This window comes from Lissotriton helveticus, chromosome 3_1 (genome assembly GCF_964261635.1).
Source record: "Lissotriton helveticus chromosome 3_1, aLisHel1.1, whole genome shotgun sequence".
NCBI classification, from domain to species: domain Eukaryota; kingdom Metazoa; phylum Chordata; class Amphibia; order Caudata; family Salamandridae; genus Lissotriton; species Lissotriton helveticus.
In genome coordinates, this window is record NC_136061.1 from 849,475,918 (window position 1) to 849,497,240 (window position 21,323).

The window sequence follows — 21,323 nt, forward strand, 5'->3', positions numbered from 1 at the left end:
TATCCCTCCAGGTTTCCCCCCCCTCTCCCCAGAGGACACTATAGGTTTTAACCTACTAGTCCATATGGCTGCACAATACCATGGGGTTGACTTGCACTCAGACACTCTGGAGGAAGATTACTTATTGGGCACTTTTGACACCACCCAAGGTCCACTTCCATTTTGCCAATGCTTAAGGGGGTCATTAAGCATGCAACAGAGGTATTCAAAAATCCTGTCAGGGCTCGAGTCCTAAACCCCGGCATTGAGAAAAAATACAAAGCTGCCCCTACAGATCCAGTTTACATTAGAGGCCCAGCACTGCTAGATTCCTTGGTAGTTTCTAATGCACGTAAATGTGCCAATTCACAAACATCAGGTGAAGCCTCACCACCAGATGAGCAATCTTAACCTCCTTGACGCCTCCGGCAAACGAACAGCGTCACAGGCAGCTAACATATGGTGCATTGCCAATACTCAAGCGCTCTTGGCAAGATATGACGAGGCACATTATGATGAACTGGAATCCATAATGCAGCATCTACCAGATAAATATAAAAATAGGGCCAATGAACTCATACAGGAAGGTAAAAATATCACCAATACTTCCATTCGTCGTGCCCTAGATGCTGCTGATACTGCCTCAATAGCAATTTACACCAGTGTCCTTTTGCGTAGGCATACCTGGCTACGTATTTCAGGTTTCAAACCTGAAGTACAAAATTCCATCCTCAATCAGCCATTTGATGAGAAACACCTCTTTGGCCCGAATGTCGATGTATCTTTAGAGAAAATGAAAAAAGATCACCGACACAGCTAAATCAATGGGAGCTTTGCAATTGAAAGCTCCCAGACGTTTTCGTTGCTCATCATATAGAGGTAACACAAGAGGCTACTCCTCCGATAGCCCCTCCTCTTCCTATAAGACCCCTAGCCAATCCACATTCACTAAGGGCTACCAAAGAGGGGGTTACAGGGCTAACAACGACAACGGCAGAGGCAAAACCAACAACTCCCGCTCCGCATCCACCCCTACCCAATGACTTTCCTCCACTTTGCCCCCCCCCCGCACCACCCGCCCCCACCCACCACCACCACCACCACCACCATTCCACTCCTGTGGGGGAAGACTATAACAGTTCCTTCCTGCCTAGACCAGCATCACATCAGACAGGTGGGTGCGACAAATTATTCAACATTCCCCCCCCCCCCCCCCCCCCCCCCCTCCCCAACATACCGCCAATGTTAACAAGTGGACTGCAGCACTTGTTGTGCCACCACTACCCTGGCGAGGGGAAACTGCCTCTAGGTGTGCACCTGCTGCCCCAGAGGGACCCACCGAGGACTGTACTTGCTGTGCCACACGTGGAAAAGAGCTCCACTTGTGCCAGAAATAAAGTGACTTAGGGGCTAGTTATCTAGCCTCCTGTTAAGCGTTAGGCAAAAAGGTAAGGAAACCTGCAACCCTTGAGAGCCTGGCTGCCCAGGAACGCATGACGGCTGCTGAAGGCCCTGCTGAGAGACTGAATCCTGACATTCCTGATGTGCCCCAAGTTAGTGGACCTGTAGTCCTAGTTGAAGTGGACCCCAGTCCCCAGAAAGAGCAGATTTGCTCAACTGGAAGTAACTGCTGAGACTGCTGTAACAGGGAGAAGAGTTGGCCAGTGGTGACTGGACCTGCACTAGATTTACCTACTGCATCGTGGGAGATGACACTCGTGATTACCAGAGTGGCTCCAGAAACACTCACCACATCTCTTCATCATCTGCAGCAGCCTGTATTCCCCAGCATCGAACCAAATTCTTGGCTAGACCATAAAGGAGAAAAGTGCATGGAGATCACGGAGCCTGCTGGTCCTGACAGGAAACTGTCTGCTTAAACCGAAGTGGTCCTCATGACTGGCTCCCAACCCGTTGTGGTCCGTCCAAGAGAAGATTGGTGGTAGTTCTGGCTTGTTGACTAAAACCACTAAGCGGATTCCAGTTTATTGCATTTTAAAGAATTTACTTAACTTTAAAAATTATATGTCTAGCTTCCCCTCAATAGATTTTTGCTGCTTTGTATATCTAAAGATAAAAAATATATTGTGTGTATGTGTGTATGTATATATATGTATGTATGTGTGTGTATATGTATATATATATATATATATATATATATATATATATATATATATATATATATATATATATATAAAAAAAATTGGGGGGGGGCACGTTTCTTGGATTAAGAATGACCGCTCAGTAAAGGTTAGCTGGAGCTTACTGATGCAGCAGTGGATGTGAGATAGCTACCGATTTCTCCTGTGCTCTGAAAATGAAGGGCTGAAACTATCTTGTAGGAAGGCTTCTTTGGTAAAAAAAAAAAGTGCAGTGTGTTATGTGGCTAGCGTGTAATTTAGTTTGCCTGGATTGTGGTGTATGGAAACAGCTTTTGGGCTGCAACAGTCTAACCAACCCAGTCAACTGAGGAACTTTGGGTATGCACCATGCTCATGTCACGGACCACCATATGCCGTTTTTATAATGCATCCTCTTTTTAATACGTGTGACTAGCTGGCAGTAATTTCAATCCTTTGCAAGTTATAGGTTAATAAAATTTGAATATTTTTTTTAAAATAAACAATTGACATTCCATTGTGACCTTGTCTTCATTTCAAACAACGCCCCATTGGCCTTCACCTTTATGTGCCCAACCACTGCGCTCCTTCTCTTTTTAATGCGTGTCAGTGTAATTAAAAACAAGGACCGTTACTGTTGTAAAGTGGACCCTTTTTTATGCAGCTGCCCGTTTCTCATCTTTTTTGGACTCCACTGGTGGTAATCTTTACAACTAACACTGGGGTGCTGCTTGTCAGTGCACAGTGTATGTGCCCGGACCCATAAAATATATGCCACCATTCATCACAGTGGTACTGAAAACATGGCTTCAGGCACCTTGTGAGCTGGACAATATATTTGTAAAATTAAATATGTTACCACTTCGCGCGCCATGCTGCCCACAAGGTGGTACGGTGCATAATATTTAAGAGTGGAACATGTGACATTAGAACTGGCCTGTTCTACCAGTGACTCGTCCCAAAACTACATTCTTTGGTCATGCTGTAGCTAGCTCACAGGAAAAGTCTAGATTAAACACTTATCTATACATTTTGACTTATACCAGTCACGTACTCCATCCGAAGACTTATTTTCATGTTTAATAAAAATCCAATCTGCTATCAGTGTTGTTGTTGTGCACTAATCCCTAATGAGGGTATCTAAGCAGTTTGTAGCAGGTGTGAGGCCAGCCTCGGTGCCTTAGTCGACAAGCCAGATCTTCAATTTTTGGGGAAAGTCAGGAAGAGAGAAGCTGTCTGTGTTGGAGATCGTTTCAGGCTTTAGAGGCACAGTACAAGAAACAAGTCTCCCCTACACCTTGTGTATGCGTGGGATGTGTGCTAGTGAGAGACCAGCAGAGGTCCGGCATTTTGGTGGTAGTGAATGCGGTTGTGCAGATATGCAGTGCTAGTGTTGTGGAGAGCTTTGTAGGTGTGGGTGAGAGGTTTGTTGTACGTGCTTGTGTATCTGGAGCCAGTGCAATGCCTGAAGGTGTGATGTGGACGGTTGAGGACTATTCTAGCTGCTGTTGCATTTTGTATGCTCTGTAGCTTGAACTGGTTGGTAATCCCTGCATGTATGGTGTCTATTGTCTAGTCTGCTGATTATGTCTTTGGTGCTTTTTTTCCTGAAGGCGTTTGGTAACCAGTTGAAGATGTTCTTCAGCATCCTTAGTGAGTTGAAGGAGACAGACTGGGTTGACTTGGGCAGTCGCGTCCACGTGGTCGTCGGATTCTGTTTCTGGATTGCTAACAGGAGGTGGAGTTGGGTCCACACCTTAATGGTTATTTGGATTTTGATTGCAAATTTTGGAAGTCGAACTTCTGAAAAGTTACCTTTAACCTTCCTGAAGCTGCTGGAGGCTACTTTACATTAACTCTGTAACCCATACTCCTGAGCTGGGTACATGCATAAATGTGGCCGCCAAGTCACCTCATCAAAACACTTACTGTACTGTGGAAGATCAGAAGAGGACTCAAACTGTTCCCTCTTGTACCTAGCACAAAGGGTCCAAGGATCAGTTGGCGGACATGTGTGGCTGCATGGACACTATGGTGACCAGTGTCAACTGAACCTGAACCTGGACTGGACTATGCTGTTGGCCTCTGCCTGAGACCCTGAGGGTCTCCTATGGCCCACAAGATCTTAAGGGAAGGCACTTGAAGTCTACTCCTGTGGTTGTCTGGGCTTCACAAGAAACTTCTCCTCCAGGGTGACACAAAGATAGCTTTGTCCCAGTCAAAGTTCCAAATACCGCTGAAAAAACAGGGCTACTTCCTATTCTGCATTGGGACTTAAAACATTCTCAGCATAAAAAAAGCCCCAGGGCTCCAGTGGGACCAAATTGCTTGAAATAGCCGCCTTTTGTTTAAAGGTGGTGGCTTCTATTTCAGCAGTATTCCGTTGTAGGAGGATTTTTCTTCTTAAAGTTACAGTCCCTTTGTGTTGGGGCATAAACTTTTTTCAAACTTTTTGACTTGCAGCTTTTCACTGGGGCCCCAAGTCAAATGTAGTATCTAATGAGGTATCTATTGCGGTAGTCCTAAATTGTGCCTAGGTACTGGTCCAAGGCTATAGACCACTATTAGCAGCTTATGCTTTTTTTTGTTTACTCCTTTTTCATTTAAATCATTAAAAAAATAATTTCCCCCTATTGAATTGTAAACTCCTTATTTTAAAATTGGCTATGGAGTCTTATTTTTTGGGAGAGACTTCCTGTAGGAAAGTGTTTCTGTTGCAGTACCCCCCTCCCCCACACTTTTTGCCAGACTACAGATACACTTTGACTTGATGTCCCCTGGATCACTGCCAATCGGGTTCCCAGGGCCTGTGCTCTTTCCCTGAAGCAAACCCAATTGGCATCTCTAGCCACAGGCCAGCCCCTGGTGAATAGTACCACAGGTACCCAGGGCACTGTGACCAGGGAATACCTCTAAGGGATGCAGTACTTAGTGTGCCACCCTTAGATGCCCTGTACCTTTACCTTTTCACACGCACACTGCCTTTGCAGGCTGTGTTTTGGTGCAGAACAGTCGACATGGCCCACATCCCTATGTGCCATGCATACAAACCACAGCACTGGCATAGATAAGTCACCCTTCTAGCTGGGTGCCCTATGCCAGTGGTGTGGGCACAGGGGCATGAGCCATGTGGCCCTACAGTACCCAGGACCATTCCTGGGCACTGTAAGTGCAGTGATGCCATTAAGAGTATATGGTGCTGGGAGCTTGTCATAAGGAACTCCACAGTGGCTACACTGAAAACTGAGAAGTTTATCAAACTTCTCAGCACATTAAACCCACACTAATGCCAGTGTGGGATTTAATATACAATGCATGACAGAGGGCATCTTAGAGATGCCCCCTAAAAAACGACCAGCTTCTGGTGGGTTCCCTGATTGATACACACCAGCCTGCCACCAAGTAAACGGTTTCTAGACCCCTAAGGTGGGAGCCTACACTGAGCCCAGAAACAAAGCCTTTCCTGGGCGGAGGTGTACACACCTCCCCAAGGCCAGGAGGAGCCATCTGTGGCAGGGGAGCTTCAAAATAATGCGAACCCCCCCCCAGCCTCTCCTGCTATCAGGAGCAGGCCTCCTTCCTGTCTCTCCTCCCTTTCGGCGGGAAGACGGGCAGGAAAAACTAGCCAGCCCAAGTGGTGTGCCCACCTCTGCCAACTCCTCCCCTCAGGTGGGGGAGGCGACATGAAGCCCACTCTCCAGTGCTCGCCATCTTGCAGATGGCAGGCACTCTCCGATCTGGACCAGGGATTGTGCTCCCCCCCCCCCCCACACACGTGGGGTGAGCACACCAAGGGGTGTAGTCACCCTAAGGTCAGTAGTCCATTGGCTACTGACCTCAAGACCCCTAAAACGCCCCTAAATCCAGTATTTAGGGGGCAGCCCTGAACCAAGAACTTAGATTCCCGCAACCTAAGAAGGATGACCGAAGACGCCCAGCAGAGTGGACTGCAGAGAACTGACTTGGCCCCAGAGATCCTGTGCCAAGTCGCCTTAACCTGCGGTCAGCGACCTCCAGAACCCCTGGGAGGACTGGATGCCTTCAACAAAGACCGGATCTCCTGTGAACAGCAGTTCTGTTCAAAAGAAACTTCAAATCAAGACTCGGAGCCTGCTGAGGACAAAGAAACTAGAGGCCTGGAAACACCACTGCACCTGTCGCCTAGTCTCCTACGGCCCGAGTTAGAGTGGCCCACCAGTTCCAGCGAGGTGCTCCAGAGTCCGAGTCTACTGTGTGTTGACCCCTCCAGGACTCCCCGAAGTCGCCTGCAGCCTCTGCACGGAGACCCCAACCGCGAGTGGCCTGGTAAGGTGAAATCCGACCTCAAGACACCCCTGCCTCCAGCCGCCCTGCGCTTAGAGAAAAGGACCAGAGGTGCACCTACGTCTCCGAGCCCTCTAACTTACCTGCCCAGCTGTTGGTTCCTCCCGTAAGTCTTCCTGGACAGAGCCTGCAGCTGAAAAGCAAAACCAAAAATCCCCATTGAAAACCGGGCTCCCAACGCCAAAACAGCACTCTGCACCCAGCCGCCCCAATGCCGCTGAGGGTGCACCTTTTGTGCTGGCTTGTTTCCCCATTTGCCCTGAGCTAAAGTCCAGGAGGTTTGCTCCCAAAGCCAAGTGGCCTGCTAGTCAGCAGCCACCAACCGAAGGCCCCCCTATCCTCCATAGGATAACATGGGGCCTCAACACTCTGCACCCGGCCGCCCTAGTTCCGCTTAGGGTGAAACAAAAGTGCATCAATGACCCTGGGGGACCCCTGAGTCTAACCTCAGAACCTTCACTCCCACAGTCGATAAGTTACCTTTGAACCAATAACCTACTTTTCCTCCATAGGATAACATTGACTGTTTTGCTTGAAAAGTTTGGAGTTTTTAAATCTAAAGATTCTTTAAAATTCACCCGAATAACCAAAACGTAATTTCTTACCTGTTTGCAGGAAATGTCCCTGTGCTGAATCCAGGTATCCAGCAAGGAGTAAGAAAAGTAACGTTAAAAGTAACTTACCTGTAATTTACAGAAAGAACATATTCATTTCAATGTACTGTATTTGCTAAGTGTTGCGACCTACTGCAAAGAATGTCTATTGCATTTTCAAACTGTTCTATATTCAGCAACTTATTACTGAAAAGTATTTATTGCTTACCTGTGCTAGGCTTGCTTGGTTCTAAAAATACACAGTATAATATTTTATACAAAAACAATTGGCCTACGGTTCAGTTCTTTAGTGTGTATTTATTTGCTGACTGAATGTGTAAATCAAATGCTTTACACTGTCCTCTGATACTGCCTTACTGCTCGACCACTCAACCACAAATGGAGAGTAAGGTTACAGCTAACTTTAACTTCTGCTTACCTCTGGGTTCACTTGGACTTTATACACACTATACCTCATTTTGGTGTAGTGTATATATAGAGCCAGTTTCCTACACTTCCTCTGTGTATACACAGCTTAAATATTTTACACATTGACTCTGATTTAAACCGGACTGCTTCATGGCAAGTTATCATTGTTTGAGCACAGGTTTATTTAATTTGTGACATCTAGCATGTAGTGGCCTTGTCCTTTGAGGTGGATGTAGGAAACTACCTCATTTTGGTGTAGTATATATAGAGCCACAGTGTGTATAGATACCAGGTGACCCCAAAGGTAGGCAGATGTTAAAATTAGAACCTTACACTCTAATAGTGGTAGAGTGGTCTAGCAGTAAGGCAGTATCAGAGGACAGTGTTAAGCATTTGATGTACACTCTGTGAGAGTGCCATCTTTCTTGCTTGGGTATGCCCCCACTTTTTGCTGAATTGCTGATGTGCTTTGAGTGTGCCCTGGGCTGCTGCCAACCAGGTGCCCATGGCCGCTGCCAACCAGGTGCCCAGGGCCTGTGTTCCTTCCCTAAAACTTGTTGAAACTAAAACCCAATTGGCATCTCTGGCCACCTGTCAGCCCCTAGTAAATGGTACCCTAGGTACCCAGGGCATGGTGACCAGAGAAGACCCCTGAGGGCTGCAGTACATATTGTGCCACCCTTAGGGGCCCTGCACCCTGACACCCACACACTGCCTTTGTTTAGTTCTGTGCTTGGACACTCAACCTGCAGAGTCGACATAGCACACATCCCTGTGTGCCATGCCCACAAGCTCACTGCCCTGGCATCCATCAGACACCCTTCTAGCTGGGTGCCCTATGCCAGTGTTGTGGGCACCGGTGCATGAGCCCTGTGCCCCTACAGTACCCAGGGCCATTTCTGGGGACTGTAAGTGCAGTGCTGCCATTAAGAGTATATGGTGCTGGGAGATGGTCATTACGAACTCCACAGCACCGTGATGGCTTCACTGAAGACTGGAGTTTGATATCAAACTTCTCAACACATTAAACCCGCACTAATGCCAGTGTGGGATTTAATGTAAAATGCACAACAGAGGGTATCTCCCAGTGTCCTGTGTGGCTGCCGAGGCTGCCACCATCAGACCTATTTCTGGACCCCTGGGTCGAGAGCCTGCCGCTCTTGGGGGCCTGAAACCATGCACATCCTGGGACGAGGTGCCAAGTCTCCTCCCCCAGGATGGGCAGGGGAAGCTTCAAAGGCATACCCCCTTCATGAGCTTCTCCAGGCCACTTGCTGTACTCATGAACTGGCCCCCACCAGTTCTGACCCCCACTCTGGCGGGAAACCCTAAGTGAGGAAAGGGGTTGTGCCAGCCTATGCCAACCCCACCCCTCAGGTGGGAGAGGCGAGGTGAAGTACTTGCAATGGTATTTTGTTACGTACCGGGTTTAGAGCAATTATTCTTTGAAATGTATACATGGAAAAATCGGTATGAAAGACACCTATGTATTTCTGAAATGGGTACAAATTATAGAGTTTAGAAACAGTACATATTTGCACATTTTCAAAATTGGGAATACTCATACTAGCATGAGAATTATAGATCATTTTTCAAATTGACTGCTTTTTCTCACAATGTCTTTCATTTGGAAGGGAGAAATGCATGAAAACTCAATAGGTAATAACAGTTGATTTACAAATCTGAATTACCCTAAGTCTCCCGATAAAAATGGTACCTCACTTGTGTGGGTCGGCCTTGTGCCTACGACAGGAAACGGCGCAAAACACAACGTGGTCACACCTAATTTTCGCAGTGAAAAATAACCCTTTTTTGGCATAGTGCCTAGCTGTAGTTTTTGTACCCTAGCTCGGCCGGCACCTAGGGAAACCTAGCAAACCTATACATTTTTGAAAACTAGACACCCAGGGGAATTCAGAATGGGGTGACTCGACTGCCTCCCACCAGGTTCTGTTACCCAGAATCCCTTGCAAACCTAAATAATTGACCAAAAAACACATTTTCCTCACATTTCTGTGGTGGAAAGTTCTGGTATCTGCATGGATCAACAAATTTCCACCCACCCCGCGTTCCCCAAAGTCTTCGGAGAAAAATGGTACCTCACTTGCGTGGGTCGGCCTAGTGCCTGCGACAGGAAACGGCGCAAAACGCACCGTGGTCGCACCTCAATTTCGCAGTGAAAAATGAGCCTTTTTTTGGCAAAGTGCCTACCTGTAGTTTTGTAACCCTAGCTCGGCCGGCACCTAGTGAAACCTAGCAAACCTATAAATTTTTGAAAACTAGACACCCAGGGGAATTCAGGATGGGGTGACTCGACTGCCTCCCACCAGGTTCTGTTACCCAGAATCCCTTGCAAACCTAAGAAATTGACAAAAAAAACACATTTTCCTCACATTTCTGTGGTGGAAAGTTTTGGAATCTGCGTGGATCAACTAATTTCCTCCCACCCAGCGTTCCCCCAGGTCTCCGATAAAAATGGTACCTCACTTGCGTGGGTGAGTGAAGGACCCGCAACAGGCAAGGGCCCAAAACCTAATGAGGCGACATCAAAATTACCTATCACAAACCAACCTGGTTTTGCAAGGGGGTTCCCATGAGGTTTTGGCCCGGAGCTCGGCGTCTATCTAGGGAAACCTCCCTAACCCACACATTTCTGGAAAGTAGACACCTGGGGGAGTCCAGCGAGGTATGGCTTGCGTGGGTCCCTCATCATTCTCCTATCCAGAATTCACTGCAAACCTCAAATTTTGCAAAGAAATTCACTTTTTTCTCACATTTCTGGACGTGCTGGAAACAAATGGTTTCCAGCGCGTCCAGCCCTTCCTGATGACGTCGGCGCGCGCTGTGCACGCTGATGTCATCAGGAAGTGTGGGGGGGCCCGGGGGTGGCAGCGGAAACTCTTCCGGGGGGCGGGGGGGGCAGCTGGGCTGTGCTGATGACGGAGCGGTTCTGTCATCAGCACAGCCCAACCGATGCGATGCTGATGACAGAACCGCTCAGTCATCAGCATCGAAGGGGTTAAAAAGTCTATTGCCCTTTTTGCAAAGTAATTGGCTGAAGTCACTCATATTGAGAAAAGTATATTTTGATACCTGTTGGTTCTAAGAATAAAACAACTATATTTTTTGATATAAAACAATTGGCCTAGGGTTCAGTTCTTGAGTGTTTGAAACCTGTTGATGACTGAGTGTGTACAACAAATGCTTTACACTGACCTCTGATACTGCCTTACTGCTCGACCAAGCTACCACTTTAAAGAGTAAGGTTATATCTAACCTCTGTCATACCTCTGGAGACTGGCGACTATACACACTGTACCATACTTTGGTCCAGTATATATATATAGAGCCACTTTCTTACACAGTCAGCAAATGAATTCACACTCAATAATTGAACTCTAGGCAAATTGTATTTGTATACAAATATATACTGTTTTATTTTTAGAACCAAGCAAGCCTGGCCCAGGTAAGCATTAAATACTTTTCAGTAATAAGTTACTGGATATAGAACAGTTTGAAAATGCAATAGAAATTGTACTTTGTTTGATTTACAGAGGATGCAGTAGGATGCAAAACTTAACAAATACAGTACTTTGAAATTAATAGGCTTTTCCAGTAAATTGCAGGTAAGTTACTTTTTACGATACTTTTCTAAGTCCGTGCTGGATACCTAGATTCAGCACTGGGACATAGTAGAGGAGTAGTGTGGCTCACTGGTTAGAGGCGGCAGGCCTGAGAGCAGAAGTCAGCCTGGGACCAGGGTTCAATTCCCGACGCGGCAGGGTCGTGGACCTGGTCAGCGGACTCGATAATTCTCGCTTCGGTGCTTACTCTAATCAGGGGTTCCACTCGGCAACTCTGGGCATTAGCTTGCCTAATCTCCACAACGGCCCCACCAATTCCGGGGATGCCTGGCTCCACCTTGGGGACTCCCAGCAAGGGACCATCCCACAGGGAAAGCCAGGACGGGTTCCCCAGAGTTATACAGCGCCGGGACGCCCCGTTGCTGGGGCAGCTGTGCGCTTTACAAGTATACTACATTTACATTTACATTTCCTGCAAACAGGTAAGTAAACACGTTTTTGTTATTAGTACGATTTTTAAGGAATAATTTTAGATTTCAAATCTGAGAAAAGGTGTCAATGTTTTCCTATGGAGGGAAAACAGGTTAACGGTTCACAGATAAGTAATCGACTGTGGGTGTTAAGGTTCTGGGGTTAGACCCGGGGGTCTCAAGGTCAGTGATGCACTGTTGCACCCTCAGCGGCACTAGGGCGGCCGGGTGCAGAGTGTTGTGGCCCAATGTTATCCAATGGGTGATGGGTGGCCTCCGGTTGGTGGCTGCTGACAAGCAGGCCACTGGGTTGTAGGAGCAAAGCTCCTAGGGTTAAGGTCAGGGCAAATGGGGAAACAAAGTAGCACAAAGGATCCTCAGCGGCACTGGGGCGTCTGGGTGCAGAGTGCTGTTTCGACGCCGGGTGCCCTGTTTTCTATGGAGAACCTCTGGTTTGCAAAAGCACTGCAGCCGGAAGACTAAGGACTACTGGGTGCGACCTCCACTTGTAGAGGTAAGTTGGGAAGTTAAAGGTTGGTTAGGCACTATCTGGGCACACAAGGCCGTGGGGCGTCTGGTGCAGGGGTGCCTTTTGGGGTTGGATGTTACCAGCTCCTGGTCGTGGTTAGGAGGCCCTTCTGGATTTAGGCTGCAGGCATCGGCTGGAGGCTTGAGGCAGGTCAGGGGTTGCCTGGTCCGGATCGCAGGGTTTCAGCGGGTGCAGAGTGGGCTGGATTCGCCGTCTCTGGCTGGCACCAGAAACTGCAGTTTGAACAAATCCAGTGTTCACTGGAGATGCAGTCTTTAGAAGTGAAGGCAGGCAGGTCTTCCAGGTTTCTTGAGGTTGCTGACTGCAGGACACACCAGGATTTCGCAGGAGCAGGTTTGAGGGATAGACAGGCTGGTAGGGCTGGGGCCAAGTCAATGGGCGTTGTCCTCTTGTTAGCCCTGCACGGCTCTTCAGTCCTTATCTTTCTTGTTTCTTGTCTGGATCTTAGGAAACAAGGTTCAGGGTGCCCCTAAATACTAGATTTATGGGTGTTACAGGTAGATAAGGCAGGGACTAATAGGTCCCTTCCCTGGGGTGGGTACACCCCCTATCGTGCCACCCTCCAGTGGGAGGGGGCAGAAGCCTGTCCCTGGTTGGCTAGGTCACCCCATCCTCAAGATGGTAGGGACTCCAGGTTGTGCTTCACCTCGCCTCTCCCAACCTGAGGGGTGGAGTTGGCAGAGGTGGACACACCTCTCTTGCTCACTTGTTCTTCCCGCCGGTTCTCCTGCCCAAAGTGGGGGGGTAGAACCAGTGGGGGCCAGTTGCTGAAAGTAGCAAATGGTCCGGAGAGGCTCACAAAGGCGGCATGCCTTTGAAGCTTCTCCTTCGTGGACCCTGCCCATCCTGGGGAAGGAGGACTGGCACCTCGTCCCAGGATATGCATCGTTTCAGGCCCCTGAGAGCAGCAAGCTCTCGACCCAGGGGTCCAGAAACATGTCTGGTGGTGACGGCCTAAGCAGACACTCAGTCAGGTCACTAGGAGTTGCTTGAGTTTCAGGGGGCATCTCTAAGATGACCTCTGTGCATTTTACATTAAATTGCATACTAACATCAGTGTGGGTTTAATGTACAGTCTTCAGTGTAGCCATTATGAAGTTGTGGAGTTCATATTGACTAATTCCCAGCACGATATTCTCTTAATGGCAGCACTGCGCTTAGTGCCCAGGAATGGACATAGTCACTGTAGCGGTACAGGGCTCATGCACCTGTACCTTCAACACTGGCATAGGGCGCCCAGCTAGAGGGGTGACGGATGTATGCCAGGGCAGTGGTTTGTAGGCATGGCACACGGATGCGTGCCAGATTGCCTCTTCACTTTGTTCTACACCAAGACACACAGCCTACAAAGGCAGTGTGTGAGTGGCAGGGGTACAGGGCCTCGAAGAGTGGCGCAATTAGTGCTGCAGCCCTTAGAGGCCTTCTCTGGTCACAGTGCCCTGGGTACCTGTGGTACCATTTACCAGGAGCTGACTTGGCCAGAGATGCCATTTGGATTTAGGCTTCAATGCAGTTTTAGGCAAGGAGCATAGGCCCTGGGTACCGGATTAGCTGGAGTCCAGGGCACACTCAATCAAAGAACATCAGCAATTCAGCAAAAAGTGGGGGCATACCTTTCAAAAAAGAGGGCACTTTCTCATAGTGGACAATTGTCTAGCCCAATTAGCATTTCTACAATTCATGTGCTGTTTGCTTAAGAAATAGTACTTAAAGACACGGACTTATAGTTTAACTTTGTTCTCCCATTCAGCTGAGGTGAAACGTGTGGGGGACACTCTACTTGGGATGGCCACACAGTGTGTTCAAGTGAAAAATGTTGTCAAGACCTCTCCGCAGACCCTGTCAAACCTCTGCTTGAAGATCAACGCAAAGCTTGGCGGAATTAACAACGTCTTGGTGCCACATCAACGGTAAGGTGATGCTCAAAGACTGATTGTTTCATTGTGCCGTCTAATCCGGGTGCCATTAATTAGATTGTACTGTTCATTTTTATTTTGCATCCTACACTGTGCAGGTGAGAATACTCTATAGAAATGTGTTCCGAGGCATGTTTTAACACAAAAATACCTGTTCTGTACATACCAAACAATACATTAGTCTGCTCTGTTTTGCAGGCCACTGTTTAATGGGTCTGCCTTTTAAGCAATACGAAACGCTACCAAATACAGTATCAACAGAGCACTCTGAGAATGATTACTGGGAATGTCCTAAATGCAAAGAGTGCCAATACTCTAAGCGCTACAGGATCTTACCTGTGCCGGAAATGTGCTGTGCAAATGCAGATGTGACTGGTGTTTTTTCTGTTCATGATCCTTCTGCTTAATATTTTCAAGGATACAATTGGTTTTCAGAAGAAATTCCTTTTAACAGTGGGTCCAAAATCAGCAGTGTTTTTGAAGCACTATATTAACAGCATCTACTTTCCTTACACAATCGTCCTGTAATGTGCCATATTTCGCATTTCCCCATGTACTCACTGCAGCATAAATGCAAGTGATAAACCTCCGTTTTATATATTCCTACAGTGTGGTAGTTGTATATATATTTTTTCCCACCACCCCTTAAATGTTGCTTAAAAATGGTCATAAATATACTCTTTGTTGCTTTCTCTTGGATGCCTCACAGTAATGTCATTTTAATGTAGTCTGAATACTCTGTACCCATTCTTCCCCCCTGTGCGAGTGTGCCTTCACAGCTAGCTACTGGTAGCATCCATTGCTATTTTGGGTTGGTTGAGCACAGGTTTGATAAATCCAAATGTGTAGCTTTTTGTACCAGTGAATAACGTATAAGCAGTGTAAATAATTTTGTGTTGCATGTGTGACTGTAGAAACATGTCCTCCTCCTCCTTCTGCTCCTGTCATCTAGGGTTGGCCCTAGATTAAGTAACTTGTTTTTCTTTGTAGAAGACTGCTGCAAGACCCGTTGTGACTCCTTCCGTAGGCCACAATGCACTAGGACTCATTTTTTTTCCTTCCATCTGGTTTGGACATTCCTAGTATGAACTTCAAGACAAATGGTGACTTCTCTCCACAACCAGTTAATCTATCTTCCGTGACACGCATACTTAACTCCATCGGTTGACATTTGACATACAGGTAGTATTGACAGTGTCTACAGGAGGGTCATGTGAGATGCATGCCCTTCAAATTCGTATACCCATAGTTGAATGAGCACAGTGACAGCCTTGTTCTCTCCCTTGGTGTGTCTTGGGACTTCTGCTTGGTTTTCTGGTTCAAGAAAATGTTCAGGTGCTCAAGAGGGAGATGCTGGGGGCATCATAAGATGCAGCAACAACACTTGCTCGAGATCCCCAGTATCTTCGGGTAGCGTGGTTCTCTTGATGCGGTGTAGGCAATAGAATCTTTGAGCCTTCTGGTTGCTTGAGACACACCCAGCCTCGATACTCTCCTCCAAAACCTCTGACGAGAAGCACGTTTCTGAAGAAATGTGGTGTGTCATATGGTGTTGTGTGACTGACTCCTAGCCACAGATTCTTTACCTTACAATTATTTCCAGGCATCAGACTGGATCTGGCCATTTTTTGTGAGCTGTACCCCTGTGCACCAGTAGGCGGTATCATTCGGCTCCGCGTGGCGTTGATGCTGTAAATGACATTCGCAGTGCTTATATAGGCGCCACCTAGGCACGCTGGAGTCTGTTTGTTTATTTCCACGCCAGTTGGTGCAGATCTGGGGAGAGCTATCCCTTTGTTGGTTTTTGGCTAAGCTTTTTCTAAATTTTCAGTCTTTTCAACATCTTGTCTTAGTCTTTTGAGGTCTTAACTCCTGGTATGGCAAGGATGCCCTCCATGAAGGCTGGCTTAAAGCCCTGCGGTAAAGATGCTTGAAAGTTGACGGTCGCACTACTTTGGGGTGTGTGGATGGTAAACTGTATGTACAAATGTTCATTAAATTTCTGGGTGCCTGGGAGTATCGCCTCCTGATCACGAGGTGTGAAAATATTGAAATACTAGATAAGCATTCTCCGACAGGGAAAAAACGAACTCTTCCGGCACTCCTTGGATTCGGTTCTACTTTCAACACCACAGAAGTTCCACTTGTTTTTATTTAAACTTTTATGATTAATCCGTTCAATTAATTCCTTGTTTTGGTTATAATAGGTTCACATTATTCATTGGCATAGAATGTTACCAAAATTAACACGGTCCGCAATGCATTTCGGGCTTTCAGGGGTTTATTCCTGTCAAGCGTGAATTCAGTACCTTCAATACTTTCGAAGGAAGGAATAACCCCCTGTAGAAGGGCGAATGCCCGAAATGCACCAGAGATGTTTTTAGTCTTGAATGATGGCCAGGCCTCCTGTATGAAGTCCACCTATACCACTCCTGCCCAGATTTCTGAAATATCTGTAACGTCCAGGCCCAAGTCATTCTTGTGATCTCCGGATTGGGCAGGCAGAGTCTGGTATCCCGAGCTGTTGAGCAAGGCCATCTGTCCTCTGATCAGGCTGCCCCTTTAGGAAGATCTTCTGTTGCAGCAGCAGGGAAGGGTGTCCCATCCGAACCTCTTAACTCTCTGCCTTCTTGCGTAGAGGCTCCTTACCATCAAGACAGCCTTCCTGGTGACAATACAGGCTATGTCATCCAAGACTCCATACTTTAACATCTACCCAGACAAGCTGGTGCACAAACAAACTCCCTTTTATGTAGGCCAGTCCATCACCCTATTTACTTTATACGCTCTGCGACATCCCTCAAGAGTAGGAGTGATTTTGCCAACTGTACCCAAAAAAGGGTCGTACTACCTTGACGGTCGCAAGAGTTCCGTGTGGATGATCAAATCCTTATGGGTATGTCCGAGTGAAGAAGGGGATAGCTGTGCAGATGCGACCCATATCCCTGTGAATCATGCTCTGCATGAAAATCTGCTTGCACTAGCCACAAAGCACCCCCCACCCCATCCCCCTCCCAGGGCGTTAGTGCTCATTACACCAGAACCAAGGCTGTGACCACTGCGTTAGCATGTGGAATCACAGTCCTGAACATCTTGCCAGGCATCAACGTTGGCCTTCCAGCATGTAACCCTACACTCACCAATGAGGCAAACCGGTTCTTCCACAATAAAAACACAGGTTTGTACTGTAAAATACATGCTCTGCCTGGTAAATTTGCTGCACCCTGCTGTAAGGCTCAGTAGGCCTGCCATATGGGTGACTTGAATATAGTGAAGCAGGAGGCTTGACTTTGCCATTGCTTTAAATGGAGGTCAGGCTAGCCAGGCTAGCTGTTACAAACTGCTGTTCCAGTATGCAGTGGTAAACTGGCATGCTTGTTTTATCTGCGTCACACCCGGGGTGGAAGACCAAGTGCTGATGTCATGTTTTAGTTATCAGGACCCTGGCATGGAGGTCTCATTAGCAGGCCTCAGCACACTGAGTCGAAAAACCAACCTCCAAAAACTTGGTAATGACCATACAAAAAGAGGCATTTCCTTCCGATGAAGCAGACTCTGGGTTGGCCTGGTATGAGGGCCGGATGGTTTCATAGCCAGAGTCTACAGGCCTGTTACCCAAATGTCTGGTAATGAAGCCTCAACCTTAAACACATGCCAGGCTGAACTAGAGGACCACTCACAATGAAGTCTGGCATTGAGCTCCCAACCAAGCCAAAAAAGAAAACTACCTTTTGGTCTGGCTACAACATCTTGTGCACGTTGACATAGAGAGCAGCCTTCAACACTTACCAAGCTGCCACCCAAAAGCCGCAAGCCATTCTGTCAGTCAACCCATGTACTCTCTAATGATTCCCTGGCAGTTATAATATTAGGAAAATGTACCCCAATATTGTATGGGTATATTTGCTCATGCAGATATGCCCTCATCTGTGGTATAGTGCACCCTGCGCTAGGGCTGTGAAGCCTGCCAGAGGGGTGACTTACCTATGCCAACAGGCATAGCCGGTTGGCATAGCACCCAGGTAGGGTGCCATTTTGACTTTGTCATTTTCTCATTCACAGAGGCATGCAAGCTGCAATGGGTCTCATGGTCCCAGCGAGGAGAGTCCCAGGGGACCCTCTTCAGCGCCCCGGCCCTAGGTCCCCAGGATACCACTTACTACGGATTTACCTAGGGTGTAAAAGTACCAATTGGGGGGTTGCTTTTAGGGAAGGAGCACTTGCACAGTGGACCTGATTGGCAGGAACCCTGTGCACTATAGTTGAAACCACATATAAAACAGACAAAAAGGGGGGGGCTCCTCCCAGCGCACACCCCATACCTACTAGTTGCATTGGCAGTCTACTAGTACAGATGAAATCAACCCTAAGCAATTGGAACAGCTTTGTTGGACATACCAAAAGTCTTGAAAAGCATGTCCCAGAGGGAGACTGCTTATAAGGTCATGACACAATGGTATTACACTCCTCAAAAGCTCCACAAAATGTTTCCTAACGCCTCGCCCATTTGCTGGCGTTTCAAGAGTGCAATTGGGGATTCCCTCCACATTTGGTGGTTTTGTCCGTTATTGACCACCTATTGGAAGGAGATCATTGGCTATATTAAAGTGATTGGCTACCCTATACCTAAGACCCTAACGGTATTTATTTTGGGTCTTTAACCTACGACTCCTTGCCATTACACAAGCAGACTGGCGTATAACATCACACATGCTCAGTGCAGCCAAACAGATAATAGCGGTGCATTGGAAGAGGGCAGACACCTAGTAGGTTTATGGGTCACCCGTTTGTGACACCTCACGGCAATGGAACTTCTCACAGCACGAATAGCCCCGTAAGAACAAGTTTGAAAGTACATGGCAGCCATTGATAGATTATTTTTCTACATTAGAGTATGCCTGCTTACAGCCACTAAAATTTCGGGCCTTACACTACTTTGAGGATGCCCTCCACCCCTTCTTGTTCGGAAGAACTTTGAGGCTCGAACAGAGGACACTCAAAACAGGCTTGCTATATAGCTCCCATTGAAGCGAGTTCCCATCCCTTCCTCCTTTCTTCCTCTCCCCTGCTCTAGGGGATTTTTTGTCTTTCCAGACCAGATTATAGCTCCTGTATTAAACAGATCAATTAGCCATATGGCTTAAAAGTTTTAGACCAGTGTGCTTATTACAGACCAACAGTGTGGAATGGGGTATTGTCAAATTGACCAGACAAAACAAATGTAAATTTTGGATAACAATTCTGTGATCGGTTGGAGTTTTTTAATTTGCCTTCTTTCTCACCTTTTTAAAAATATTTCTTACTGTTTTTAGGTCTTGCGCCTAGCGTTGCAGTGCGCAGCATTGCTCGTGCAGCGCGAGACCTCTTATACGGGCTTCAGAAAGCTGACCACATGCTCGGGCATGTTTTGCTTTAGCCGGCTGCAATTGGCCTTCGCATTTTTTTTTTATTTTTTTTTAAATACAGCACGCTATTGGGCAAAGGCGGGGGCATGTCCCGCCTTTGCTCTCCGCCCATTCCCATCGGTGTCTATTACGTGGAGCAGGAGCGGCACAGACAAAATGCTCCCTCGCACCCGCTCCTCTGTGGTGTATTCGCGCCACTGCTTTCGATTCCCGCCCCTGCTCCACTGGTTTCAGTTTGTGTTGTGTTCGGATTGCTTATTTTTATTACCGCGTGCCGCCATTTATTTAATCAACAAGGCACGCGCGCATGATAACCTTTCGCGCTGGGATCCTGTCTACACTGAGGTAATTTTCTGTTTTCCCCTTGCCGTGACCAGGGAAAGTCAACAAGATGTTCTAAAAAGAATTTCCCTAACGCATTTAAGCAAGGCAATCAGCCTGAGTTTCATTGACATCAGATGGATCAAACTATAGTACTACATTGTTGTTCCATGTGTCTGGGGGGCCCTCTGTCTTGTCCCGGGTCAGGTCTGCTCTCCCATTCCAGTTCCACTCTTACTACTTGGCAGGTCCAGGGTCCTCGTGGATCGGATATCCTCCCTGCAGCCAGCCAGCCCAGGCACACCACTCCTCTGAGCAGGCTCCGCCAGGCACAGGCATGATGTCAGTGGGTCCGAACCTGCGCCACTACGTGCAGGCCTCAATCTTGCCTCTGTGACCTCCTAGGCACTCATATGTGAGGTAGGTCATCCTGGGGCCACCCGAGACCGGGCCTGTCCCGCCAGGGCCTCCCAGCACTGCCACTTCTCCATGGAGATTGGTTATTGGGGCCATCGAGTGTGACCGGGTTCATCTTTCAGGGTTTGGGGCCGGGGCATTTATCCCAAAGTCTGAAAATGAGTTATTGAAAACTGAGGGGGTCCCTCACACATTCTGCCCGGGGGTTGGCTGGGACTATGAGTTTGTGTCGCGCCACTGGGAATGCGCCTCCCCAAAAATCCCCCGACCCCACACGTGCAACATGACAACTTGTTTGCTGTCTGGGGGCAAGAGAGTCGGGGGCGCGTAGTTTTCCTAGAGCGGAGGGTACCTATAGCCAGCGCTTTCACACTCCTTGTGAGGTGCCAGGGGCAGAAAGCGTAGACGTTTTGGCCGGACTTGGAAGGCCTTCTCTGCACTCGTGAAAGTTACTTGGCGCATGGGACACTTGTCCTTCCATTGTAGACTTGATCCGCGTCTGGGAGGCTCCACGAGACCCAGCCTTGAGCAGTATGCAGTGCGCGCGCAGCATGCATAGTGCGTCACAGGGGCACCAGTGTCTATGCACGCTCACTGAATTGGAATATGCATAGCACCTGCTCATTACGCATAGTACATTAAAGATGTGTTTTTTTAATGTGGCCAATGGGCCTAGTAAGGTTGTGACGTGCCTAGTTTGCTTAAGTGCACAATTTGCCCTACTAGCATACGATATGCAGAGACACATAGAGGCTCTATATAAATAGACTAGGTTCATGGTATGTGCACAATTTGTGTAGTATGTAAACTATGCAGTTGGTATGTATGTACATATTGCTCATGGTTGCAAGGTCAGACGCGCGTTTCATCTACGTTCCAAAAGAAATTACCATATCACACCTATCCACTAACGCTCCATGGGCTTCTTATTGAAGCCAGGACTATATACAATTTGCTACCTCTGCACCTTCACACCACCACCTCCTTTTCGGCTCTTCAAAAAGGACCTTGCTACTTTTCCCTCCCAAAGAAGACTTCTTTCTCATTAACACTTCGCAACAAACTCCCCACCCCTTCCCCACTGCCCCGCAGGATAGTTCACAATGCACTCTTGTAAAACTTCCAACCTTTCTCTTCTCTGCGAAGCGCCCTAAAGCCACCCAGAACCGATACATCCATTATACAAAATACATAAACATACAGGCTGCTTGCTTGA

General features: G+C 47.6%; 1 protein-coding gene across 4 annotated transcripts in view; it reads left to right on the plus strand.

Moving 5' to 3' along the window:
• AGO4 (argonaute RISC component 4) overlaps positions 1–21,323 on the plus strand; it is a 601,932-nt gene that overhangs the window by 392,880 nt on the left and 187,729 nt on the right. For all 4 annotated transcript variants that reach the window (XM_078681164.1, XM_078681162.1, XM_078681161.1 and 1 more), the window contains exon 13: positions 13,799–13,958. In XM_078681164.1, coding sequence (XP_078537290.1) covers positions 13,799–13,958 — 160 coding nt within the window. The remainder of the gene's footprint in view (positions 1–13,798; positions 13,959–21,323) is intronic.